This window comes from Tigriopus californicus, chromosome 11, assembly GCF_007210705.1.
Source record: "Tigriopus californicus strain San Diego chromosome 11, Tcal_SD_v2.1, whole genome shotgun sequence".
Taxonomy (NCBI): domain Eukaryota; kingdom Metazoa; phylum Arthropoda; class Copepoda; order Harpacticoida; family Harpacticidae; genus Tigriopus; species Tigriopus californicus.
The window spans coordinates 5,820,689-5,848,339 of record NC_081450.1 but is presented as its reverse complement, the minus strand read 5'-3'; the positions used below and the strand labels follow the sequence as shown (position 1 = coordinate 5,848,339).

The following is a 27,651-nucleotide window of genomic DNA, read 5'->3' as shown; positions in this document are numbered from 1 at the left end:
TGCCTTTTTACTAAGATGGGGACTCCTTGCTTTTGTGTTGATTCTTACTTTTTATACAACGCGTCTGATTCAATATTTGAATCAAGCTGATCAGTTTCAATGGCTTTAGATAAGGAAGCTTTTATACTCTTGAATGCCAAAGTAATTCAAAACAAGCGGTAACCTGAAAGATGGTAGAGGGAATCCTTGGGCTGGACAAATCAAACTGAAGACGGATCCCAAAACTCGGGTGGCCAGATTAATCTTGCTGTCTCCAACCAATTTGGGCTTAGCACTACCGATTGGTTCTACATTAAGAGAAGAGAGATTCTCGTTTGATTTAACCTATATCAAGGACTAACCATCATCCAACTGCCCAAAACGACGATTTGAATTAAGTACGTGGGTGGCATATATTCCCTTAATCCACTCATAACAGAGACCTTGAGGCCTGAGTAACCATTACCTGTAACTTGGAATGGGATACCCCTGTGCAGGGCAAGCTAATCCCAAAGAGTTTCCGGTATTTCTAATAACAGCCTTCAGAGAGCCGTCCTCTGTAGACAATTTGGGTTTTGCACTTCCAATTGGCTCTATAAATGAATTAGCAATTGAGGTGGAGACACCTCACCCCAACAACAACCCCTGCCTGATTATTTTGAATGCTGTGAATAATGAGCCAACCGTTTCAATGAGGGCAAGACAATGCTGACCTGAAGCTTGGAACTGGCGAGCCTTGAGCAGGACAAGTCAAGGATAACGAGTCGGTCTGTTTACGATCAAAGCTCAAGGAGTTCAAATCCAACGAAAATTTGGGTTTTGCTTTTCCAATAGGTTCTGCAAAGTTTTGCCAAGAGGGTGAGTTATGTATACCTGAATGCTGGTAATGGGAACCCTTGAGCTGGGCAAATCAAGGCCAACGGTTTGAATTTGATTTCCCTCAAGGATAAAGAATCGTAACGCATGGACAACTTTGGTTTGGCTCCTCCAATGGGCTCTGAAGGTTTAATTCAACACGTCAACACGCCAGTTATTTAACCTGACCATGTTCAAAAACTCACAATCAACCTAATTCCCTTACATTTTACTTTAATAAGTCCTTCAGGGTGGAAGAACTAGCTCTTCAATCTAGATGTTTATTTGAAAAATCCAAAAGAGGCCAAGGGACCTACCGGAAGCCGGGAACGGGCGACCCTTGAGCGGGACAAGTAAGGCCAACATTTGAGCCAACAACCATTTTGAATGAAGAAGACTCAAGAATGGAAGAAAACTTAGGCTTCGCCGAACCAATGGGTTCTATCAAAATGGGGGAGAAAGGCAATTAGGAGGGAAGGAATGGTACCTGAACACCGGGATGGGCGATCCTTGAGCTGGGCAAGTCAGGGCTACATTATCTTGGACTTTCATTTGGAAAGCGGACAATTTCAAGATCGACGAGAACTTGGGTTTGGCAACTCCAAGAGGTTCTACAAAGGAAGTCGTTTTGGAACTCAATTTCATCATCCTACCTCGATGCTGGAACGGGGGATCCTTGAGCTGGGCAAGTGAGTGCAAATGATTGTTGAGAGCTAACGTGAATGCTTCTGGATTTCAAGATCGAAGAGAACTTGGGTTTGGAGCTACCGATTGGTTCTAAGGAGGAAACAGGACGTTGACCTTTGGGCTCAAACACCTACCTAAATGATGGAATGGGAGACCCTTGAGCTGGACAAGTGAATGCAAAGCCTCTACCAATAGATTCATCGAGAGTAGTAGATCGGGCTTTGGAGGAAAACTTCGGAGCAGAACTTCCGATGGGTTCTAAAAATATCGCATCATAAAGAGGGCTAGGGGTGAATTACCTAAATGCTGGAATAGGGGAGCCTTGAGCCGGACATGTCAGTGCAAAAGCAGACTCAATTTGCTCTTCAATGCCTTGGAACTTAAGTTTGCCCGAAAATTTGGGCACCGACCTGCCTACAGGCTCTAAAACAGGACAAAGGTTTTTCACTTTGCCATTAAAACAACTCTACCTGAAGGCTGGAATTGGGCTTCCTTGAGCTGGGCAAAGCAAAGCCATGGTCGAATCAATTCTCTCTGTGAATGCCAACGAATCCAATTTGGAGGAAAACTTGGGTTTAGCACTACCAATTGGTTCTGGAGAGAGAGAATACTAGACTAGGATGTGTGGGTGTACAATTCAATTACCTAAATCCTGGAACGGGGGAACCCTGTGCTGGACAAACGAGACCCAAGCTATCGTGTTGCCTCCGTTTGATTGTAGACGATTCAATTTCATTGGAGAACTTTGGCTTGGCACTACCAACTGGCTCTACAGATACGAAACACATCATTCGACCAGATCCTGGTCATTCCTACCTAAATGCAGGAATGGGAAACCCTTGTGCTGGACAAACTAAAGCAATGGACTCGTCGAGTTGCTTGCGAAATGCAAACAAGTCCATCTCGGACCCAAATTTGGGTTTGGCACTTCCAATAGGCTCTGAAAGCGATTGTAGAGGATGGGTGCATTTCTCTCATAGACCTACCTAAAGGCTGGAAGGGGCGACCCTTGAGCTGGGCATAACATTGCTAAGGAGTTGTCAGACGACTCAGTAAAGGCTTGAAGATCAGCCTTGGAGGAAAGTTTGGGCTTGGCACTCCCAATGGGTTCTTATCATGAATCATGGAATGGAAACGAAGATGAGCACAGGTCTAACCCAACTCACTCCGGCCTTAACTGAGATGGCTACAACCAATCATGCTGGACAATTTATTCAAAAGTACCTGAAGGCGGGTACCGGAAAGGCCTGAGCCGGACAAAGAAGGGCAAATTCCTCTTGACGTCTAATGGTGAACGTCGATGATTGGGACATGGAACTAAACTGAGGCTTGGCTCCACCAATAGGTTCTAAAATTATTGATTGGCTTCAATTGTGAAATAAAAGGTGTTCTTTTCTCACTCCCCTTTGCTTGAAAGTGCTGGGATAAAGGCGCCCGATGAATTTATTTTCTTTTCTAACCTAACCGTTCATAATCGTATATCAGGGTAGGGCTTTTGAATTGTCTTTACCTATAACTTGGGACTGGATAAGCTTGAGCTGGACAAAGTAGTGCAAAGCTCACTCCTTGTTGAATATGAAAAGACGAGGTCTGGGATAGGGAACTGAATTGGGGTTTGGCCCCACCAATCGGCTCTAAAAGCATAAAAACCGCTCAACAATCTAATTTTTTCTAACCAACATCGCTCCACCTGAATCGAGATTCCTTGGCTTTCCCTCATTCCTACAATATAGATTTACTATAAAAGAAAGTGTCCCTCAGCCTGACTTCGATATCGTACCTGAAAGATGGCAAAGGCGATGCCTGAGCCGGACAGGGGATGCTCAAAGGAGAGCTCATAGTAGATCTCATGGAGGATATGTCCGACATTGATGGGAATTTGGGTTTGGCAGTGCCAATTGGCTCTATGATTCGTAATAGAAAAAGAAGGGTAAGACTACAAGTGTCCTTGAACGACCATGACCCTCTGCCCTAAGGAATGAACTCTGTGTACCGATTCCCTTCTGGACTAGTTCTAACCAGTTTAATGAAACCAGGGTCCCTGTCAACGTTCCATACCTGAAGGCGGGCAAAGGCTTGGCTTGAGCAGGACAGAGTAAAGAGATCCGTTCTCCTAAGGCTTTTTCGAAGGAACCCAGTGATTTTGAGCTGGAGGAAAACTTCGGGGAGGCCCCGCCAATGGGCTCTGTTAGATAAGTGAAAGACAGCTTACTTCAAATGCAAGATCAAAAGATATTTTTTGTGTATGTACACGGGTCGAGGTTGATTTCAAGACTTGGCCTTCTCCTCGACCCGTGTCCAAGTATTGGAGCATTACAATTTGAGCTCGAATCAAGTGCTAAACAAAGGTAACCTGGTCTTGCCCAGCATCAGGAGCACCCATCCCAGCATTCAGGCAGAGGATGATGGTGAGTTGGTAAACATGATTCATAAACATATTTCTTACACCAGAGTCATGCCATGGAAACGTGGAGTAGCATAAGAAGGATGTACTTTACAGAATGATAAAAATGTTAGTAAACTCTCCACGGGCAATTGTTAGGCAAAGACTTCAGAATTTTGCACCCAAACCATGATTGCTCAAAGGTGCATGAGATTCAAAAGCCTTAGCCTAACCCTTTCTTTTACATTTCCTTCTTTCAAACCAGTTCCAAATCCCCAATAAATTGGGCTAGATGGAACTGGTTTGGGTCCGAGATTGATGATTGGGTGAAATGTGCTTACCAGTGATGACGAGTTTTCCGGCAGTGGCGCTCAACTTTGTCTCTCCAGTCAAGCGATGTTTGGTGCGACATTTGTAGGTCTTGAAACCATCATCGGCTGTGACATTGCGGATTTGGAGTTCACCCGAGGGCAAAACCACGTATTTACCATCTGAAATACCACGATCACATGTTAAGCTTCGAACAATGAGACACTTACAGAACTACTCCCAATTATTCAAGACCAAGGAAAAGCGATATCTAAAGGATGCATTTTTTATCATGAATCTTTTGTTGTGGCTGTCTTGCCTGATCTTGAATAACAGGCGTGTGAAAAGTGCCTTCTTTCAAACTGATTAGAAATAATGGACCCACAAGTTGGGATCGAATGGCAAATTACGCTTTCCCTGAAAGAGGACAGTTTTTCTTCTTAGATCTGTTAAGAATCTTACAAGCTAACACAAAATAAGTTCAAAATTCGGCCAAAGAGCGATAACCCTGGAAATATTTCTTTGAACAGTAAATGATGAACAAATCACGTGGGGTATCTTGGGACACTCAAATTCAATTCAATTCTACATCCATAGTAAACGTGCAATAGACGATATTTGGATGAGAACACTTGGACTCTTTATTGAACACGAATTGGATTGATCGCCCTGTTAAAAAAAATAGGTCATTGAGATTTCATTTGGCCGAAATTTAAACAAGATTCAAATCTAGCCATTTTGAATGAATTGTCATTTCGAGATATGCAGCATTTTCTATATCCCTCCGAATAATTTGAAATTTAATAAAAATAAAAATAGGAACTGCTAGTGCATATAAACAAATATAATTTTTGCTGACTAGTTCGGACTTGAGTCCGGCCAATTCCTCCAAAATCAAGTAAAAGACTTTCTCCAGCACTAGGAATTGCCAAACTTTGAAACAAAAATCCACATGCAAATGGCTAAACTTATATACGTAAAATAGACATATTAAAAGAATTCAAGTTGTAGTCTATGTAGACTAGAGGCCAGCAACTAAAGAGCTTTGCAGTGATTTGTTGTAAGCCTTATGGCTTTCTAAGAACCTCAGATGACTGGGCTTTAATTCATGGACATCTGCATGCTTGCAATGTAGTTCTACTGTCCCCACGCCCATCCAAGGTTGAGAGGCATTGACCCTAATTTGTTGCCAGCCCCTTGTCTAGTCGAAAACATTTCCATTTCGTTTAATGACATATTTTCAAACGAAAGCGAATAAGGCAAAGTCAATACCTCAATGAAAAAAAGTCCCACTTTTATAATTAATGACGTCTTCGTTTTGGAGGGTCATGCCTGGGTTGAAAATGAACAATTCAAAATTGAATTACTCGACAAACATTTTGACTCCAAATATTCACGATTACCGTGCACTCAAAACTCACTTCACGTTTTAAATCATTTAATCATGATTGTCAAAAGTTGGAAAGATCATAATCGCATAGATAGGGTGAAAAGGTCCTGTCATAATTGTGTGCTTTCTACTCTATTTACTACCATTTCAGAGTGAGTACTTTTCGGCACAGACTTTGGAATGACCTGTAAATTGGCGACGCTTTCTTTGTCGCATAGAGCCCAAAATTATGCGAAGCAAATGCTGTGTACTTAATTGCTTGGGAAACAAATTCAATTTTTTTTAACCCACCCTCTCCGTCCAATGGCGAAATCGTCTTTGTCTTGATCTCAGTGACCCTTCCATTTAAAAATCATACTTACTCGGGGTACATATCAATTTAATTTGCCTGACTCACTTTAGTACAACTGTTGTATTTTCATGGTAAAAAAAAGATGAATAACTTGGGATTTATTTGTCTTAATTATTCAATTGCTCTGTTCAAATTTAAAGCTTTTGGCTTTCATTCGGAAATTACTCGTGCACACCAAGCATAAAACAGTGAGTCGTAACATGTTTTTCACTCATGCGATGCTTTTTGTAATTGCTTTCTTTATCTGTTTGACACACTTCCTTTTCAAAACGACAGCATATCGATCGTTGAAGTCACCCATGATGTAGTTTTTTTCCACTCAATTTGAAGGCATTGTTTCATGTTTGATGTACACATCTTATCAGTTATGGGTTAAAGGTTTTGCTGATATTATAAGTGTACAATAAAATGATGCAAAGATTTATTTGACTAGTAATCACATTATTCGCTTTCATGGACTCATTGGAATTTATCGACGTTTTGACCGAACGAAAACTCATTTCGAGACAATGGGAAACATTTGAAGTAAAAGCAATCTAGAATTGAAGAGTTTTGCACATGATAACGCGTAACGACTTTGATCGAACGATCGATCCATTTGGCAAATGCAGGTAGATCTTTCAGATTCGGTAAAACCCCAAGCGTTTAAAGCAATTGCACAACCTCGTCCATTCTACGTAGATAATTCGAGATGGCTTTATGTCTCATGTTTTTTTCTTCATGGTCAAAAGATCAACATATCCCATTACATGCATGTGTTTGGGATCTATGATAAATCACAATTTGAGGTGAAGGAACATTTCGTGAAATCCTTAGACACACTGTTTCTTTTATATCTTGCCGATTGGTTATGACATTGACGTTTGTCATTAAGCATCGGGCAACATGTGAAAAATTGCTTAAAGATAGCCCATTGATTTGGATTCAAATGTTTTACGCCTTTTAAAGACTTAAATGCACAACGTCGATTTCAATTCGAGCTGGATGAAGCGTCAAACAAGAAAATCGACACTCCAGAGTGTCAATAACGATGATGGTTAAAAACTTGCAAAACGTAATAAGAAGGCAAACATAGCGTTCTCTGGAATTTTCCATTCATTTATAGCCGAGTCATTCGTAGAACCTTAGTTTGATACCACAATAAAGAATGAATAAAAATCAAATCTCAATCAAGTGATTAAGAAAGAAAACGAACTTCTTCGATCACGAATTAGTGGTTTCAAGTTCAAAAATGAATCGCTGTTTAGTAGGCATGTCAAACTGTATGGAAAATCCACAACTTTAATTCTTCTTTATGTAAAAACGACGTGTTTAGAAGCACAATTCACTAAATGTTCCTTAGAATAGAAAATGTTTAAATATATACCTTTTCCAATAAAATTAGGAAAAAGTAGTTGGCTTACAACTTGAAACAACTCTTAAAATGTAGCCACAAAAATGGCTCGAAAATCTAAGAGTTGGTCCAAATGCAGCCATGCTTAGGAGTAAACTTAAACTTAAGTTGGAGCAAGCAATGAAAAGCTGATTTGACGGAAGAAATTCGTGACGCACAAATTGCTCCAAAATTGAGGCGAAGATAGTTGTTAGGATCAGATTTCGACCAAGAGCAGTGCTAAAAAGGTTCCATTCAATTTCTATGTTGATGGGTTAATCATCGTTCTTCAATACAACGAGGTGGATGGATCCCGATATTTGAAATTTGATAGTTTGTGTACTGTAATACTCTATGGGTAAGAGGCATTCCTGACGTGACACGTGTGAGCACCGAACACATTGGGTTAGCAAAATAGATCATTAGTACTTGTGTCTGCTTTCTCAGTGGAGCTACTGATGGCTTGGATGTCTGTGACGTTCATGGGGTCGTCAAATTGGTCGATGGAATGCCAAGTCAACACGTCCAGGAAATCCGAGGCAAATCCGGGGAAATCACACGTCACGTGGACATCATTGCCAATGATAACGAACTCATCACCCACGCGTGTCTCGTAAGGTTGATCAACCACTGACAGATAAAGCAAATGAAAATAGCCGCAGGTGTGAAGGCATTTAACTTGCATCAATAAGTAAGGTCTAAGGGTTTAAGAGGACAGTGTCGACCAGCGATGGAGAAATATAGATGTTTGTATTTAGAATGGGAACTGAAAACCACCGCTCGCTCTTGTCACGTTTAGAATTTCAAATGAATGATGATTTTTCAAATCACTCGCACACAAAGCCCCGTGCGACTGACTGATGTGCTTAAAGCTAATTACCGTTCAATTAGTCAAAGAGCCTTGTTCAAACGAAAACAAATGATTATGAGCCGAACAAAAAAACCATTGTCGCATGACTACTTGTATTATGTCACCATCATCACTGTCTTTCTCTCTACCCTGTGGAAGATGGTTGGTTTGTGTGTACTCGTTGCCCTCGGAATCCACCCATCCCGCAATCTCGAGTGAGTCCGCCACAAAACTTGGAATCTCACATTGGAAGAGAGCATCATTGCCAATGATCACATATTCGTTACTGGCCTCGTGCGTGTATGATTGAGAGACAACTGGAACAAGGGGCGTGGGGTTAAAAAAAGATGTTCCAGAAACACATCAACCATTGCTCGCTCTAATGGGGGTTATTCTAGTATTTGTACGTAGATGACATAAAGACGCCCTGGGTCTAAAGATACCATCGTTACTGTTGGTTTGAGCAAAGTATTCTTGACCAGTGTTATCGAGCCAACTGTGCACTTGGAGGAAATCTGCTACAAAGCTCGGGATTTCACATTTGAACAAGGCTCCATTGCCAATGATCACGTAAGTGTTATGCGTCTCCAAAACGTAATCCTGAGACACGGCTATAATAAATAAAAAAACATCTTGGCCGTCAAGATCAGCTTTCCAAGGTCTTAAGGGATGGGAGGGGAATTATTAGATGTACTGTATGTAGATGCTAAAGAGTCGGTAATCTACGACAATTACCCCCACGATCGGGTTTGGGTCTGAAATGGTTGCTTTCACTGTCCTCCCAAGCCACGACTTGAACAAAATCAGCCACAAAACTCGGCACTTTGCAATTCAAGAGGGCGTCATTGGATAGAATCACGTATTCCTCTTCCACGCCAGATTTGTAGGCTTGATTCACGACTAAACGAAAGTACACATTGGTCAGTTTGTTGATTATGTCAGCTTTGGAGGAGAGGGAATCATCGATTGCCATATTACGGTCCAACATTGGGGGAGTTGGTTTTTAAGTGCTTAAGCGTTCTGTTCTTAGTCTACAATTGGGGATGAAACAACTCGTGTACCCGGATGGTTCACTTGAGAATGGAGCTCGTGGCCTTCATTGTCCAGCCAACTGAACACCTGGACAAAATCGGACACGAAACTAGGAATGGAGCATCTCATGAGGGCATCATTGCCCAAGATCACGTACTCGTTGATGGGTTCGGTTTGATAGTTTTGGTTTACAGCTGTAATCATGGAACAAAAGAAGCCAACGATTTCAGACCCACACTCAAAGCAACGCTATTAGTTCATTGATTCCATTGGCTACGTAATGTAAAAAGACCAAGAATACCCTGATGATGGTATTCGTGTCCTTCGTTGTCAACCCAGGCCACGACTTGGACAAAATCCGACACAAAACTGGGGATTGTGCATCGCATGAGAGCATCGTTGTACAAAATCACATATTCGTCAATTGGGCCGGTTTGGTAGTCCTGATTCATGGCTGTAATAATACGCGCTTTGGGCTTGAAAACACTCTACTTGTCAAGTCTTCTACAAGGTCTGATTCCGGGGGAGGAACTGGCTTAAATGTAGGACTCTAATCTTAACAGTTTTTGAAGAGCCCTTGTTTTCATCGCATGAGAGCATCGTTGTACAAAATCACATATTCGTCAATTGGGCCGGTTTGGTAGTCCTGATTCATGGCTGTAATTATACGCGCTTTGGGCTTGAAAACACTCTACTTGTCAAGTCTTCTACAAGGTCTGATTCCGGGGTAGGAACTGGCTTAAATGTAGGACTCTAATCTTAACAGTTTTTGAAGAGCCCTTGTTTTTACCCTGATGGTTCAGGTTGCCCTGAATTGAGTAGGTGTGGTGCTCATTGTCTACCCAAGCCACAACCTGGACAAAATCTGCCACAAAGCTGGGGATCTTGCACTTGAGAATCACATCGTTTCCTCGGATCACATACTCGTCTTCACCTTGAGTCGTGTATTCTTGATGGACAGCTAAAAAAACCGATCTCAATTGGTCAACCAAATGAACACGACTTCGACTTGACAGGATTACGCATGTCCAGAAGACACTCACATTCCAATATCGTGATCATTGACAATGGGAAAATTTAAGAGCCGATATTTCCTCTCTAAGGTGGCCGACAGACCAATTAGCTCCACATTAGATCTAAGCATGACATCAAGCTTCCGTAAACGTCTAGTACACATTTTTGTGGTTGAGCGTTGCTTTACCCCCATCATCGTTGGGATGGCTTTGGGCGCCGATTGTGACGCCTAAGGAATCGATCCAGCTCTGAACAGTGAGCAAATCGGCCACGAAACTCGGAATGGCACATTTCAGTAAGGCATCGTTTCCCAGAATAACGGTCTCTTTGAACACATCCACCTCGTAGTTTTGGTTGACAACCACTGCAAACACACATACACAATTCTTGTTCTCGTTCAATCTAACCGGCCATGACGCCATTGCATTTGGTGATTGATTTCTTTTCTCTTCCAGTCAAAACCCTCCGTCGATATCCAGCCCTCATTGGTCACTTCAAGTTTTAGCCACTTGGAACTAAAGTAGCTTCTTAAACCAAGGAAAAGAGACCAAGACAAATTTACCCTGGACCGATTGGGCCGAGCTCGAGCTAAGATCTCTGGGGACAAAGTGATGTCCCTCATTGTCAGTCCAAGCCACGACTTGGACGAAATCCGCCGCAAAACTGGGGATATCACATTTGACAAGGATGTCATTGCCTTTGATAACATGAACGGGCGAAATGTAGATCTCGTACGATTGTGTGACGACTGTAAAAGTGAAGGACGTGTCTGAGATCGACCTCAAATCAGTTTTCATTCCTAGATTCCATTGGCCTTAAGCTAACGGTTTACTGAGTTAGAAAGTACCCCCTTGGGATTGGGTCAACAGGAACTCGTTGCCCTGGTTGTCCAACCATCCCACGACTTGAGTGAAATCCGCCACAAAAGTCGGAATATCACATTTCACCAGGACATCATTTCCCTTGATCACGTGGGCTTGATTCACATAGGTCTTGTAGTCTTGGCCAACAGCTGTTGATATCAAATTGTTCAAAACTAGTTGAATTTTGAGTTCATTTCATTTATCGTTATCAATTCAAGATCCGTCATAATCACTGATTTCAGCCGGGTCAGCGTTCCCTTGCAGTGCTCCTTAAATAACTAAGATCGAGACCAACAACACGTGATTGATCCCGTCAAACGCCCAATCCGTGTCTTTACCATGTTTAGTCGGAAGGAAACTCTGTCCCATGCTGTCAATCCAAGAGTCGACCAGCACGAGGTCAGCCACAAAACTGGGGATCTCACATTTCAAAATAGCATCATTGCCCAGGATCACATAGGTCTCCAACGGTACATGGGCTTTAAACTTCTGCCCAACCACTAGTCACGTTGAAAATAAGAAAAGAAAGAAACCATTCAATTACCACCAGCAACGGATGCCATGAAGGTTTGGCCTTCGTTATCGTGCCAACTGACCACGACGGCAAAATCGCCCACAAAACTTGGGATACCACATTTCATGATGACGTCATTGGACTTGATGACATACTCTTGATTCACGTGAGTCTCATAGGCTTGAGCAACGACTGAAAATGCGAACTCACGGAACTAGAAAAAGCTAGACGGAATGGTCCATACAAGTATGATTCAAACATTGGAGAGAGGCTGAAGTAAATTTTGATGGGCTATGAACAAGGCTCCTTCACTTATTATTGAATTGATCTAATCAGATCTACTGTGCGCTCCTATCACAACCTAATGCGGGTTTTGAGGTTGTTTACCATAAACCTGATTTGGGCTCATTTCAAGGCCATCACTGCCATGCCAGGAGGTGACTTCCACGTTGTCAGCCACAAAACTGGGAACTGAGCATTTCATGAGAGCGTCGTTCCCCAAAATCACGTACTCTTTGCCCACATCCGTCTCGTAAGATTGGATTACCGCTAAGTTAAGAAAATGGGTCCTCGTTTGAATGAATGGAGGTCATGAATGGATTATCATCCGGGGGAGTATCGTTGTTCATCAGCTGTTCACGGCTTAACTATTTACACTTAACCGACGCCCTAGGTGTTGAATTACCCGTTGTTTTTGGATTGTCCATGAAGCTCTGAAAGTCGCTGCCTTGACTATCGACCCATCCCGAAATGTGGACCTGATCGCCCACGTGGGATGGGATCTTACATTTGAAGAGAGCATCATTGCCCAAGATGACGTGTTCCATTTCAACATACACGTCATATTTGGGGTGGACCACTAGAACAAGTTCATTTTGCTTTGAAATCTCGTCAACAACACCCTGACACGCTTTGTTTCTTATGTCTATTGGAAGCATATGCCTTAAAATCTAATATGTACGCAGATCCGTCAATGGGAATTGGTTACCCCGATAGTCTTGTCCAATGGCGTAGGTGTCGCCCTGATTGGACACCCAATGAGCCACACCCACAAAATCCGCCACAAATGAAGGGATGTTGCATTTGAGGAGAGCATCATTGCCCAAGATGACATATTCATTGAGGATTTCGGCCGTGTAGGATTGGTGAACCACTGCAAACATTCTTATGGCTCAGTACACACGCAGTACAGAAAACAAGGCAGAGAAGCATCTTAGTGGTATTGATTGTCATCGTGAAATAGCTACTATTTGTAGGGAAGACTGGTCTTTAACTAAAGTACAGGGGGTTTACCCTTCCCTTGACATTGACATTATCAATTTGGCCCAAAGAAAAAACCTCCCGGCCATCGACATGAAATGGCTTTTGTTCACTCTCTTCGACAAATGGCGCCAACGATGATGAATGTGCTCCTAAACAGTGGGAAATATAGCCACCTTTCACGAGTGAAGAAATCTGATCGATAGAATCGTGTCTTTCTTTGAATGGAACTCCTCCGATTGTGGAAGAGCGAGGGTTTGAATAAATTGCATGCTCAGATATGCCTTGTGTAGTACAGAATTATGCCATTTCGATGACATATGGCGAGGCTTCTGAGAGATTTCGATGATTATTGTCGCTGACAAGGCGGATGCACGCTTCTTAACGATTTACCGTCCAACAACCAATCCTCCTCATCCAGCAAAAACATTCTTGTGGTTCACATTTCGATTCTTCTCTTCTTAAGGAGGGATTCATTACCAAGCATTCAATTTTGATTCTGTTGAAGGAAAAGCCCACGAAAAGCTCAAGACAATGGAAAAAAAAGATTTCAGTTCCAGGTTCTGCTCTTCGTACTTGATGCGAGGAGCCAATTGTGACAGATAATCATCGCCAAGAATCTCATATTAAGCATATTTTCTCCTCCCGAGTCAACAAGGTACAATCAACCCTGCAGTAGTGTGTGTGTGTGTGTGTGTGTACATCAAAAATGCTCAGAGACGTGCAGTAATATTGTGGTATTCTACATGCCAACCATCAGCGCATTTCGTTTTGAGCCAGTGCGGTTAAAATTCTCACGGTTGCTCAGCCAACCATGATTCATGGATGGCGGATACTGTAAACTGTATACTACACTATACAGTACCAGAACACGGGACTGGTGCAAGTTGCAATCAGCCACCATCATCCATTCAACCATGCAGCCAAGTGGCAGTCAGTCCTTTTTCGAGTTCTGGTCGGAAAAACTGCCAGAGATCAGAATGAAATTAGAGGAGATCGGTGTAGCTAGGTATGTGCGAGCATCAATGGCAGGAATCAATTCTTTGCCCATTGCAACGTGCTCAAGAACAACGCGTGGAAGCGGATGCGATCATAAGATGGTTGAACTTGCAATGGCCGGAGGTTGTGTGGCACTTCAAATTCGAAACCCTGTCGAAATGGAAGTCAAGGGCGACCCAGAAGATTGAGTGACTGACTGACAGGCAGAAACCCACAGATCGGCTTACTAATGGCAAGGAAACAACACAATTTGCAAATTGGATTAGTATGCATACCTCCCTCTATGATCCTTGGTTTAAAGGATGTCATAAAATTGGATACAAAAAAGTGGATTTGCTCAACCAAACGCTTTTGAGAGGTACCAGATAGCACACAGACGCCTGTTTATGGCCATTTGATGGCTACTTGCACCAGAGGGGCTGGCAGGGTCGTTCCAAGAATACCTTCTTTTGGGCAGGTGGTTTCCGGCGAATAAGCCCTCTCTCTCTCTCACGAAGCTGACTCACCACGGAGTTCTATTCGGTAGCTCTCCTTCGACCTACGTTTATTTCTCGATAATTCCTTTTTGGTTTGAACTGAATTCCACCATAAACCACCCTCCTCAACTGGGGTTGAAAGGCAGCGTTTCAGGCAATGCAGAACCATTTCAGATCCAAATAACAATGAGACGAGAGTTACAAGAGAGCAACAACAACAGCAACAACAACAGCAACAACAGCTAGCTTTTCAAGCACTACATCCTGTGTCATGCGTTCAAGTTCTTTCTACTTCAGAACATCATGGACAACGTTGGCAAGAGGCAAGTTGGTACATTTTGGCGGGGACTGAGATACTCGTACTGTTCTCGAGATCAGATGAGATTCATTCTAATCACAGGAAATCCTGACCAAACCGAAAAACCCTCAAGCTCTGCGACTACCATTCTCGCACAATTCATCCATCCCCCACGTCATCTTGCCACATACTGTAAGGTCGTCTCGCAAAAAACATTTCGTAGACATGCATATCACGAAACTTGAATCTACGCTCTTATATCTTGATCTCATGACTTCATTTTCTTACGATCTCGAAAAGAAGATTGCTCTGGTTTTGATCTTTCTCTGGAAACAAAAACAGACATGTCATTTGATCAATACCAGAACGATGACAAGGAGTGGCGAGAGTAATTGATAAATATGGAACATGAGCAATTACCCTTCTCGCCAGGCCAAACCCTGCCATGCACCACGAATCAAGAAGATCTTTGTAAAGATGCTCGTTCAATCAACGCCGAACAGAGTTATTACCGTTGACATTCCAGGACGAGGGAATGGTATTTGTCATTCACTGAACAAACACCATTCAATGCCGGTAAAGCAGGAGATTGTTGGACAATTTGTTCTCACGCTCGACAATATTGAAGTCATTCGCATAAGATTGAGCGGATTCATTGCAAAGTAAGTCCAAACACATGTGTCCCACATGTATTGACAACGACATTCTTTGTGATCGCGACTAATAACTCTTCAACGCAGCGTTCGTAAACTCGATTTTCAATGGACATTGTGTATCAGACTACAAACTCATTGAGCCTTCGAATGACGACAATGATGATGACCGGAAGTTGGCGGAGTGGCCAATAAAAATGTGGAGAGTAAACTTCATGAATACATACAGAGACACACAGCAAAGCTCTCTCATAAAGTCACACACCCATCGAGAATCCAGCCATATCGCGAACTCAACCACTCTGATAGGGAGCTCCTCCAGAAAGTTTTGGTCGCAGTGTTAAGACGAAATTTGATATGAAATTTCCTATTAAGCGGTTGTCAACGAGTACTTTATTTTTGGCATATGCTTCCGCGGATTCATTTTACGAAGAGTAATCGCTAATGATCCTTTCTTTCGCCCTACAACTTTCCCCAACTGCCTCACAAAAGACGGCAAAAAAGGAAACCTCCCCCGGAAATCAATGATTATGAATGGGATATTAAAAACCTCCTTTATGCCACTAGTCATGGCGGTTATGTGTGCAGTAATGGTCTGTTTGGCCTTTAATCGGCCACCAAAACTGTTGGTATTCAACCTATGATATACAACTGGGAGTTTCCCGCAACAAAAAAGGCATTAGAAATTGGAGATCGGGACTGTTTTTGCATGCCACATTTTGCATGTGGTCAAAACATGAAAATATTGGGCCCCCCTCCATAGTTACATTACATACCAACCCGGGCCATAAAGAAACATTTCTAGACAAAGCATGCCTATTTCGGAATTGTCTTTGTCAAAAGTAGAGTGATTTACATCTTTGTGAATTTTCGGAAAATCTGACAAAAAAATCATTCGAACCAGAACGATATCAAATAAGGATGTTGCAATTACTCCCGGGTGGTCAGAAAGAGCATTGAATTCCCACTAAGGTGTTGTAATAAAGTCCGGTCTGTACCTGCTCTAACTTGAACGTCGCGAGATTGAATCTTTCCCAAAGAGTTTTCTGCGATGCATCGATACGTTTGAGCGTGAACCTCTTGATTGTAATCCTCGGCTCGAAATGGAGGAAGCACCAAATTGCCGTTCGACAACACCTGAAAAGCGAGTATCACAATAATAAGAATGAAGTATCAGTTGATTTAACGAGGATGAACGGATGATTGACGGGGACATGGATCAGGTTCATTAGCTCTCAAGTACCAATTATGCTACGCAATTTAGAACTTTACAAATAGCATGGGGACATCAAAACTAATTTTTGGTCTACGGCTCAACCTTGAAGATAAGGAATGAGAGTAAATCGTCAAATGACGAAAATTCATGCGGACAGACTGAGAATTAGAAGGTTTCATCTCGCATGATATCACAGAATATTGATACGGATTCGTTTCCGAGAGTCATAATTTCGTCAAGCATTCGGTCCAACCGACGATGAGGTTTTCCCTCTGATGAGAGAATGAATCATTTCACCTTTCTCAATCCTGGGACATCTTGAACAATGGATCCATCGGTCTTCACCCAGGTAATCTGGGGCATGGGCGTTCCACGAGATTGGCAAATAATTTCGGTTCCGGTTGTGTTGGAAAAATCCATTTGGTTGGGAGGTTCTTGAATGAACACAGGTCCAGAGGTGTCAGATTGAGCAGACACTGAAAACAGAAATCAAGAATCCATGTCATAGTCAGATTGCAAGAAAGGTACGAAAAACATGTGTCTTGAATCGTCTTCTTACCTTGGAGTAGGTGGGCAAAGAGGAGTAGGATCCCCATGGCGAATGGGGTCCAGAGAACGGCTAGGGTTCTCATGACCAATACAGATACGATTCTATATTCACTCGAATCAAAGTAACGCTGCTTTTCCACGTGCTTAAAGCAACATCAAAGACTAAAAAGAAATAAGAGATGTTGAATTCATTCATTCAAGTTGAAATCCTCCTCCTCGAGTTCTAGTTCATGTTTTTCTCGCTTTGCTACGCATGACTGAAGGACCAAATATTGGGATTATACAGTTGGTCCTAAAGCCCTTGAACTGTATCAATTGACACACGCACCCGTTTCAGGGGACTACTTCGTTTGTTGTCATACAATGGTGGTTTGTCAAACATTGTGTATGGAATTAGCATGATAATCAGGATGGGAGAAAATCCTTCCTGTTTTTGTTTTATGAACCCTAGCCCATTCGCCATTTTCCCTTTTCGACAGAACATTTCAAAACCAGGCTGAATCGAGAGGTGCCATTGGGGAAAGAAATAAAAATCAAGTCCACCAACCACACCGAAAAGGGGGAAGGAAGAGAAGAAAAAAAAGAGAGAATTGACAAATGATGTTAAGGACATTCGGGATTGAAAGTAGACGCCATTCATTCTGGGCATCTGCTTGAATGGGCCTCTAATTTTAATAACGGAAAATGACAATGAGAAGAGGAGAAAAATGGCCCCAATTTCCGGCTTTTAATACAATTGAGGTTCACGGGCACAGCGTCCACAATTGGAAAGAAAGTACGGAAACAAACCGTCTCATTTGGAACCGCAAGCAAGGGGATGGATTGATCAAATCCTAGGTCGTTACTTGATACATTAAGTGGTTCAACCAGAGCGATGAAAGTTTGCGAAACAGTGCCAAGATCAATAGCCAGGAGCAGTTTATTAAGAACCTAATGGCGATTCAAAAACGTATCAGAATGTTTCCGTACAGTTCCATGACCTCTGCATGACCCATTCAAAACTTTTTTATGGGAGGGAGGGGAAGCCTCTGTGGATACATGCATGACTGTCGCTCAACAATCTCTTGGAAAAATTCTGGGAAACCGGTAATGAGTTGGAAGAAGATCTGGAGCCTACTCAAATTTGAAACCCAACCATTTCGGATGTCGGCGGTATCTACATACAATCAAATACCAAAAGTAAAAGACTCCCACCCACTTTCTCAATGACATTGTCGAATTCAGGCGTATTCCATTCTTGGAAAATGTCATTCAGGTTTGGACTCATTTTTTTTTTGTAAAAGCCAATGCAAACAGCAGCAGCCATTTTCCGATATCTTTGATTTTTCATATCAGTCCAATCATGAACACTCACTCAAATGCAAATAACTTGAAAACGTATCGCAGGCAACTTGACTAATTAATTATGCCCCACACGACGCCTTCTCTCAAAGTCAATTGGCATCCGGTGGAGAGTGGGAGCGTAGGAAAAACGGCTCAATTCCGGGCAATAATATGTCATAATGTATAAAAAAGGTGCAATAAGAAAATCTCAGAATGTTCTCTTGATCTCAAGTAAATTCTCATTTCCAGGGGAACCTTCCGCACCCGTGGCCGTTGGTTGTTTATTAATCAATATCACCATCTTTCCCAGTCCTAACGTTCTTCCACCGTCCATCTTCTGCCCCGCCCCATCATCCCACACCACCACCCATCTGCGCCTGAACGTGCTCCACCCTTCGATGAGCGGGTGGAAAATCAAAGATCCTTCCTGGGGCCTTCTCATTGAACTCTTACCCGAGATAAAGGTAGAGATAATGTAGTTGAATGCAAGCTCTGGAAACAAGAAACACTTCACTTCACTGTGCGGGTCACAAACGGCCTCGAATTCGAGGTTCAGTCGGATTGTTGTGATCCTGGGGTGAGCCTTAGTGAATCATCCCTCTCTGGCACTGAGGATTGTCGAGGTTTTTGGGCACTCGTCGTCGACGTCGTCGTCGTCGTCGTTGTCTGTCGCCTGCTTTTCACTTGATCAAGCCTCTACTGGCTTCTTTCAGTCGGTGGTCTCTCATTCGTTCCCTCCTCTGAGGCACTGAAGAGGACATCCAAGAAAAAAGAGGCTTGAGCACCACCAATTCACTTTTCTTCCACAAGCTCCACGAATGATGATGATGCCGTACTGTCCGTCAGGGTCTTTCAAGTCCGACGGACAGACGTCGGACAGTTCGCCAGCACGCTTAAACTATGCCGCTTGCACCACCCAAAATACCCACCCAGCTGGATGGAAGTTGTTCAGTATTGGCTTGCCATGTCAAGCGCTCTCCTTTCGCCCTCTTTCTACTGTTCCCGGCTGGCGTGCTCATGTTGTGGTCCTCACTCGTTTGAGGTACAGTAATGAGCACAGGGCTTTCTCGCCCATTGAGTTCTAAGCTCGAGCCAGGGCAGAGCGCGCGCTCCCTCTGCTTCCAATCATTGTTTGGAACGGGCAGCTGTTTCAGGGAACAACAAAACATTGATCCATGAGCCAAAGTGGTGTTTTGGAAAGGGGATGATGCATCCCAACGAACCATAGACAAAAGGATATTTATTGCTCTGGGATATGGTGCAGTATTTGTTAATGTCGAGTTGTCAGGATTTTTAAGTGAAGGCATGAAATAATTTCCACTCTGAGCCAAACGCTACACTGCATACACTGTAAATTATTTTGGAACATGGAAGTAGACCTGCATGTACTCTATGTATCCCTCAGGTCTATGGAACTTTGCTTGTTCACTCTTTATTCCCTTTCCCTTTTCATCTTGGTGCCAATTGAAGTGCTTTTATGTCAAGCAATTCATTGTCAATTGACGTAAAATGAAAATTTCTTTCTCTTTCAAGTTGTACCAAATGAGTAAACTTTTTGAAGTTTTCAAGGTTCAATGACACATTCTGAACCATAACAACAATGGCATTTTGGGTAACTTTGGTGTCAAAAAATGTGTTTCAGGGAATATGCATCATAATGTAGATCGTGATATTGATATATATATATACCACTTAATATATATCATAAAGTGTTTACTAGATTGCCTACACAAGACTTTTCTTTTGTCATTGAAACAAGAGAACCAAATTTTGGAATTTAGGATTTTTTATTAATTCAAATCAATGTCTAAGATCACTTAGAATATAACAAGAAAGGTATTCGAAAACACGGTTTTTTTAAATAGGCTGTATATATTTGTTAAGAGACACCCGACAAAGTGATAGAAATATGCCAGAAAAATCGTAATATATGTAGGATAGGTTTGTTTTCATCATTGTCACCAGAAACAGGACTCCTGCTCCAGGGAATAGAAACACATCAATCCAAAAGCCAAACTGATAGAATTAAACAGATCTAAAGTGCATGGAAAACTATAGTGCATTCCCGATAATGATTTTAGATACAATTCAATAATCACTGGTACTCATTGATGTGGATGAATTTCAGGAAATGTAACAATTGAAAACAGGGAGGTATCAAATGTGTTTTGGGAATTATTTTTGAATAATAACCAAGTAGATATACTTGTAGATATAGATATAGATATGTGTAGCTGAGCGGTCTAAGGGCAGGTGTCATGGGTTCAATCCACGCCGCGGGAAGAATCCCTTATATTGTTTGTTTTGCATGAATCCAATTGGCCAACTTAATCACTTCCCGGTAAATCCAAAAACTTTCACTTGAGCCGGTTTACGAGTATGTGGTCTTCAAAGCTCAGCTGCACTTTTTTGGATAAAAGATGAGTGTCCACAATGTCTTTCCCATAAAAGACGTTTGTGTCAGTGGCTACGCATCATTCATGATCTACAACAGCAAGAAAAACTGACACCCTTCCCCCAATTCAACACACAGCACCACGTCTCCAGTCATATGATTCCCTACACAAAGAAAACATCTCCGAGGGAGGACGCGCAAGGAGGAACAGACGTTTTCATAATTGCCTTGGTGTACTGCAACAACAGATTGCCACCCATTAGTGGGGTGATAGTCTCAACTGATTTTGTCATTTAGGTCAGGTGACAGGACGATCGCTTCCATTATTTTCTACCTCACCATTGTTTCCCTATTTGTGGGTCCTCTTACTCATTCAGTTGTCAGTGGGTTGTCATTTGGGTAAGATGTTCTACTCGACGCTAATAGCCATGTTTTTGGCGAGTTGTGTGCAAGGAATCCCGGAAGATCCACGTTTGGGTTCGTTAATATGGACACCAGCTGGTGGTTTCAAACTTATGGACGGCGGTTTGAGGCAAATGTACGATACGGTGGCTTGGGCTAATTATACAAATCATATCAACAAAACTGGATGGGGCTATTTAGAAGTGCAAACAGACCCGGCATTCGAGGACAAAGTTCAGGTGAGTTGAAATATTAGGCATAATTTATTCATCCTTTTCTACCGGCCATAATATGAGTTGTTGTTGCCCTGTGCAATTTATTTTTTTTGGTGAAAATAGATCGCCAATCTCTAGATGTATCACAGGTGCGGGCTTTCAAAACATGTCTATATAATCGAAACGTAGTGCAAAAACCGGCTGAGTTCCTTCTGACAACTCTCAGAATCGTCTGCCTTGTATTCTCCTTTGAGATGATGTACCTCCACTTTTCCATTCTCCATACCGAGCGCCAAAAGTTGTTTCTGGCGAGAATCTTTAAGGTCCGGATTGATCGCCATAGCTTCAATGCCATCCTCAAAATGTACGGTGTGAGCCGGATAGATGTCTCCGGCACCCAGATCCCACAAATGAACCCGGGACAAATTATCCAAGAGCACAAAGACACAGGGGCGCGATTGGGACCAGATCAGGTCCACGACAGGTTCACCGTCCACAGTTCCAGGCCAAGTGATAAGTGGCTTCATGTTGGTGGTGGCATGGAGTCTGACTGTGCCATCATCAGACCCAACAAGGAAAAACCCGTGTCCGAAAGGGCAAAATGCGATTGACTGGGGGTTGGATTGGGCTTCGAACTCTGGGAGGAATTGTCGAGGATTGGGTTTATGGTTGGACTTGGTGGAGGCATGGTGGATCGCTCCACCTTCCATCCCCAAGAGCAATTGACTCCCATCGTGGGGATTGACTGTGATTCCATACAGATTGCTGTCTAATTCGATTCGCTGAGATTGGACCAAGCGAATGGTTCCCCAATGAGCTTGCCCGACATGCTGATCGAAATCGTGCTGGTTGTCAAGGACGGTCCAGATGATGGCACAGCCTTGTTCCTCTACGGAGATGAGTTGGAAAGCCCCTCCAAAGTCATTGTATCCCTCTGCAGATTGCTCTCTCTTCATCTCCGGCAATGGAGTTACTGACTTGATGGTAGAGTTGTGCTCATCCGGTCCAGCATTTGTGCTGAAGGTGGGGGATCGGAAAATGAAGTCCGCATTGTCGATGACTTCGCGTTTCACCTCCTGGTGTATGTTCAGGGATTCTCTTAGATCCCAGCCAACCACTGTGCCATCGACTAGACCCGCAAAAGCTATCGATGCTTTGTGTGGAGAGAAACAGCAACTAGTTACCACATTGTGGGTCATGAGCACCTTGCTTGGTGCTGAAGGTTGGCTGACATTCCAGATGCAAAGATAGGTGTTCGCACTAAAGTTAGCTAACGTTGTTGCTCCTTGTTCCCCATCCACGTCTAAATTGCCATGAGCGGTGAGTAAAATGGCTGATTGATCTGGGGCAAAGGCCAGACTGGTCACTGGTCGATCCAGGAGGAAGGCCATGTCAGTGTTGAGTATTGTAACCTTGTCGGCGAAATCCACGGACTTTTGCTCAATACCTTCAAGATCCAATCCGCGGACTTGCTCCTCTTGCTCTTCCATGAGTGTAAGCATCACTTGACTAGCTCCTTCAAGGAACTGAGCCAATCTGAGGGAATGAGAATGAGCGTTAAAACTCACGAACCCTTGGGAGTCCTTCGTTTCTTTTGAAGGCCCACCCACTCCTTTCATATTTTGAAGAAGAAGCTCTTGGTCATCCAAGTCGCCAATGGAGGTCATGGCTATCGGTTTTTGAGTCCACTTCTCGTTCGTCTCAATCACCTCGGTCTGAGTTTCTTGTTCTAAATCATCGTCTCCAGTTTGGCTGGTCTCTTGTCTTGCGTTAGAAGTTCCAAAGGACTTCATAAAGGCCTCGTAACGAATGGGTGGCAGATCCAACAGATCAAATCGGACCACATTCAAACTAATCATCCCTTTGAGGTTGTCACCCCTCTTTTTGGTCTTTCCTGCCGCTTTCTGGGTATCTTGTTTTTTCTTGGCCACATTGAAATTGATAAGCGTTCTTCCAGATGAAACCCGAGCTTCTTTCTTGGGAGATTGTTCTTCCACTCCCGGCGATCCCTTGCCTGAATCATCCGACTCTTCAATGACCTGGGCTTGCCCTCTTGGATGTCGAGCCGAATTTTCCCGTATCATAGCAGCCTTGACTTGTTCCATTTCCATTGTTTCCCTCCTATTCGAGTAAGAAGAGGCTGTCCTCGTCGTGTCGTACGTTCCAGAGTCCATCTTTTTGTCTTCTTCTCCACCATCGTCGTCGTTATGTTCCTCTTCTTCCACATCCTCGTCCTCTTCTTCTTCCTCGTCTTCCTCTTCAACCTCGTCCTCAAAGTCTTCATCATAATCCTCAAAATCGTCATCATAGTCCGGTTCCTCTTCGTCAGCAGCCTCTTGAGGATTTGGCAACTCGGACTCTTGGGCCAAGTCAGTGGCAATGTGATCTTTGTCCCACTGTTTTCGCCCCGAATTTGCCAATGGCTCCTCCACATGGTCATGATTATGACGTGGGGGTGAAGAGAGCCTTTGTTTCCTGGCCGAAGTTCCGGACGAGGAACGAGGAACGTCACTACTAGACTTCGAAGATGGGTCAGTTTTGGCCTTGCGACTTGATTCTTTGCTTAATTTGCTCTCAGGTCTGACATCTTTTTTATGACTCGTGGTTTCCCTCCCCTTTCTGTCGGAATCTTTCTCATCTCGATACCTTGAGCGGCTTTTTGAGTCTTTGCTGTCTCGAATCTTCGAGCGACCGCTTGCATCTTTGTCATCCTTCGCATTTGATCGACCGGTTGGGGCTTTGGAGGTCCTTGAAGGTCGTTCTTCTTTGTTTTTGGTGGAAGACCTTGTCTTGATATCTCGGCTTTTCTCTTTCGATGTTTTTTCCTGGTCGGCTGGTTTCACTTTGGATCGTTTGTCGTCTTTCTCAACTCTTGCTTTATTCGCGGGTCCACTTGGCTTCTTGGACTTTTCATCCCCTCTAGTTCCACTCTTGGAGGATGTTCTTGTTCGGGTGGGTTGACGAGACATTTCAAGAGTCAAAGTGAGCAATCGTTCTTTCCAAGTATAGATTCACATAAGCCCTTCTTTTGCCATGCGAATTCCAAGCTTTCTCTTTTGTACCTGTCAAAATCGGTCATGCAGGTATATCAGGTAATTTATTCAAACCAACCACATTTGGTTTTACATGGCTCTGCCACAAGATGGGGTTGTCTTACATGCCTGGATGAATATGGATTTATTTTCCATTTGCCGTAGTGAAGAAGGGACCTTTGGAACAGAAATTCCAAGTAGTCAGTGTTTTGCTTTTAGGACGATCCAAAATTATGCAAGCTGAAAGAAAAGACTGACTTCATGGGACTTATTAGGTTTCTATGGGCAAAGCAGCGGACTTCTAGAGATATGGATTTCCATCGATATCAGCAATTTACGTCATAGTACTTGATTTGTCAAATATTACATTTTATTACTAAATATTACAAGAGAAGATTGACATTCATCGAATATCATTGACCCTCCACATTTCCGTGGTTGGGTCAATCAAGAGTTGAAAACTCAACTCAGCATAGTATTTATATCACTATGTGTTGTATATTCACTAGCCCTCTTTAGAAAAGACTATCAAGTGGTTCCAGCAAGAGCCAAAGCTGAAAAAAGAGGTTGAAGAAGTCTCAAGTTCAACTTTCCGTTAGGTTTTCTCAAACACGCATTGACTGTGACCACAGACCTGTGACTGTGACAGTACCGTATTGGGATGCATCATTTGGGTAGTTATTCAACTTTATCAAACGTCTGTCATTGGTAATCAAGACTAGATGGCTAAACAAACTAAGCTCGGCTTCTGACACCATGAATAGGAGAAGCAAATTCGACATTTTGAGCCTTTAGTTTTGCTATACCCAGTCGCTATTTCTTTCAAGGACATTACACTTTTGAAATTTGTTTAAAAACATGAAGTTTGATCTACATTGTGATAAGGCCATCTAGTGGTATGTCATTTTTATTGTCGCAAAGATGAGAGTTCGCTTTTAATTTGGGAGAAATCCAATGAAATTGACCGATTGCTGGCAAGCGTGTTGGAACAAATTGTATGCTTTTACTTAAGACAGTTAACTGTAGCTTTTACATGCCATAGATACGTAACAACGACAAGTGCATGAGGAAAATTATGTCCAGTACCTTTCATAGAGTGAATATGTAAAGCAATTTTGCATTTTATTTCAGGCCTTTGCTGCCGGATATTTGGAAGGATATTACACGGCTGAACAGATCTACCAATATTGGGTGAACACCGTGGACGGATATTGCAATGGCAAAGAGGAAATTTGTGAAAAAGTCATTGAATACTTAGAGTCCAACACCAGGTGGATTAAGACCAAGATCGCCGCTCATCGCTCCAAGAACCCGTACTGGCATCAAGTCGGCCTCTTCTACGACCAATTCGAGGGTGTGGTCCATGGCTACAACGATTGGGCTCGAAGGACCAAGAAGACCATTCCACGGGGGAATATCTTCTGGATGAACGTTTTCGGTGACCTTGAAGACCTGGAACAAGTGTTTGCATCGCGTTTCAATCTGACCTTGGAAAGAGTCCTCGGAACGGGATCGTGCTCAGCTTTGATCAAACTCTTACCCGGAAATTCAGAGCTGTTTGTTGCACACGACACGTGGAACAGCTATCAATCCATGATCCGTATTTTGAAGCGATATTCCTTCGGCTTCCACATGACCGATACGGATCACAAGCAACAGATCCCTGGCGCTGAACTTACGTTCAGTTCATATCCCGGAGTGATCTACTCCGGGGACGATTTCACCCTCACCTCCTCTGGTTTAGCCGTGCTCGAGACCACTATTGGAAATAGCAACCCTGCTTTGTGGGATTTTGTGAAGCCTGAAGGTCAAATCCTGGAGGGTGTTCGAGCTACAGTGGCAAATCGAATGGCGACCAATGGGAAGGAATGGACCAAGATCTTTACTAGAAAGAATAGTGGAACATACAACAACCAATGGATGGTTGTGGATTACAAAAAGTTCATGCCCGGTATGAGTCGTGTTAAAAGTGACTTACTTTGGGTCCTGGAACAACTCCCCGGCCATATCAGATCGGCAGATATGACGTCCGTTTTAGCTAAACAATCCTATTGGCCCAGTTACAACTCTCCCTATTTTTCCGACATTTTTAACATGAGTGGCAACCCTGCTATGGTAGAAAAATTCGGCAATTGGTTCACCTACGACAAAACTCCTCGAGCACTGATCTTCAAACGAGATCATCGCTCCATAAAAGACCTCAAATCCATGATGAAGGTTATGCGCTACAACAATTACCAGAAAGACCCCCTAAGTCGTTGTGAGGAATGCGATCCACCGTTTAGTGCCGAAAACGCCATCTCAGCTCGAAATGACTTGAACCCTAAAAACGGAACCTATCCATTCGGAGCTCTAGGTCATCGATCCCATGGGGGAACGGATATGAAACTCACGTCCTCCGCCATGTTTAAAGATCTTCGATTCATGAGCATCAGTGGTCCAACGGCTGAAGACCTGCCCCCGTTCCAATGGAGTCAAGTGGACTTTGAAAAAGACTGCCCTCATTTGGGTCAACCTGACCTTTGGCAATTTGAGCCCATTCAACATGTGTGGTCCATGCCACCTAAACATCTCAAGGCTCCGAGCAAACACCCATTTTTAGACGCCTATTTCATGTTCTTTGGTGACACTGAACGCCAAAACTAATTAAGCTCCCTCATTAATTTCCTCTTCATGACTCGTTTGCTTTTACAAGTGTGACGTATTAGAGTCCCTTGGAATACATCAACCCTGCTGATACTTATCGCTCCGGCTTTCCTTCGTCACTCAAGGGGAAATGTACGCATACTTTTGACCGAATATGCATTTTTTCAAGCTGAGGTCAATCACAGGGTTTAACGATGAAACTTTCCAGACTCGGGTGGACAAAAGTGCAGTCTCAGGTCTCTCCGCATTCTTTAAACATTGCCCTTCCAAGGATTGTCCATTGCTCCAGGTGAAATGGGAAGCTTCATGCAATGATGACGTCATACCTTACAACGTAAAAGAAGCACTGACACCAATATCTCCTTCCGACCCAGAGAGGTCGAAGGTCTCTGAGAGAAATAAATCAATGGCTGTTCGTATTTCTCACAAGCATGTGCCAGTGCTTCACCGCTTGTTGGAGCGAAGCTTTTGGCCCATTCGTACGCATTCCCGTGAGAGCGGTAAATAAACAAATCGTGACATCTGATCCGCAGTGAACTTCGTCGGAGAAACTCGTATCTTCTTCATTGTTTGTATATTCTGTCAAA

At 43.1% G+C, this 27,651-nt stretch overlaps 3 protein-coding genes across 4 annotated transcripts in view; 1 reads left to right on the top strand and 2 right to left on the bottom strand.

The window, feature by feature from the left end:
* Positions 1 to 19,364, bottom strand: part of LOC131889765 (cell adhesion molecule Dscam2-like) — a 34,174-nt gene extending 14,810 nt beyond the window's left edge. The window contains exons 1-7 of the mRNA XM_059238938.1: positions 18,828 to 19,364; positions 17,062 to 17,213; positions 16,800 to 16,978; positions 16,285 to 16,423; positions 10,786 to 10,971; positions 4,246 to 4,395; positions 3,580 to 3,706 (exon numbers count right to left, since the gene is read on the bottom strand). Of these exons, the coding sequence (XP_059094921.1) occupies positions 3,580 to 3,706; positions 4,246 to 4,395; positions 10,786 to 10,971; positions 16,285 to 16,423; positions 16,800 to 16,978; positions 17,062 to 17,134 (854 nt within the window). The 5' untranslated portion in view covers positions 17,135 to 17,213; positions 18,828 to 19,364. The remainder of the gene's footprint in view (positions 1 to 3,579; positions 3,707 to 4,245; positions 4,396 to 10,785; positions 10,972 to 16,284; positions 16,424 to 16,799; positions 16,979 to 17,061; positions 17,214 to 18,827) is intronic.
* A 1,494-nt stretch (positions 19,365 to 20,858) lies between these two features.
* LOC131890144 (putative phospholipase B-like 2) lies at positions 20,859 to 27,157 on the top strand. Of its 2 annotated transcripts, none has more exons than XM_059239435.1 (3): positions 20,859 to 21,002; positions 21,067 to 21,410; positions 25,550 to 27,157. In XM_059239435.1, exons 2-3 carry the CDS (start codon positions 21,174 to 21,176, stop codon positions 27,062 to 27,064), a joined length of 1,752 nt encoding a protein of 583 aa, XP_059095418.1. In that variant the 5' UTR covers positions 20,859 to 21,002; positions 21,067 to 21,173; the 3' UTR covers positions 27,065 to 27,157. The 2 variants fall into 2 exon arrangements, with proteins under 2 accessions (XP_059095418.1, XP_059095419.1); XM_059239436.1 differs by having other exon boundaries at positions 20,908 to 21,066; positions 21,147 to 21,410.
* LOC131890143 (cytoplasmic dynein 2 intermediate chain 1-like) lies at positions 21,417 to 24,722 on the bottom strand. Its single transcript, XM_059239434.1, has one exon. It carries the CDS (start codon positions 24,353 to 24,355, stop codon positions 21,557 to 21,559), a length of 2,799 nt encoding a protein of 932 aa, XP_059095417.1. The 5' UTR covers positions 24,356 to 24,722; the 3' UTR covers positions 21,417 to 21,556.
* Positions 27,158 to 27,651: the final 494 nt, after the last annotated feature.

Bases quoted from the DNA above. Each gene is read 5' to 3' on its own strand.
- LOC131890144 (XM_059239435.1), top strand. From the start codon at position 21,174: ATGTTCTACTCGACGCTAATAGCCATGTTTTTGGCGAGTTGTGTGCAA. The intron at 21,411-25,549 runs GTGAGTTGAAAT...ATTTTATTTCAG, and splicing joins CATTCGAGGACAAAGTTCAG to GCCTTTGCTGCCGGATATTT.
- LOC131890143 (XM_059239434.1), bottom strand. From the start codon at position 24,355: ATGTCTCGTCAACCCACCCGAACAAGAACATCCTCCAAGAGTGGAACT.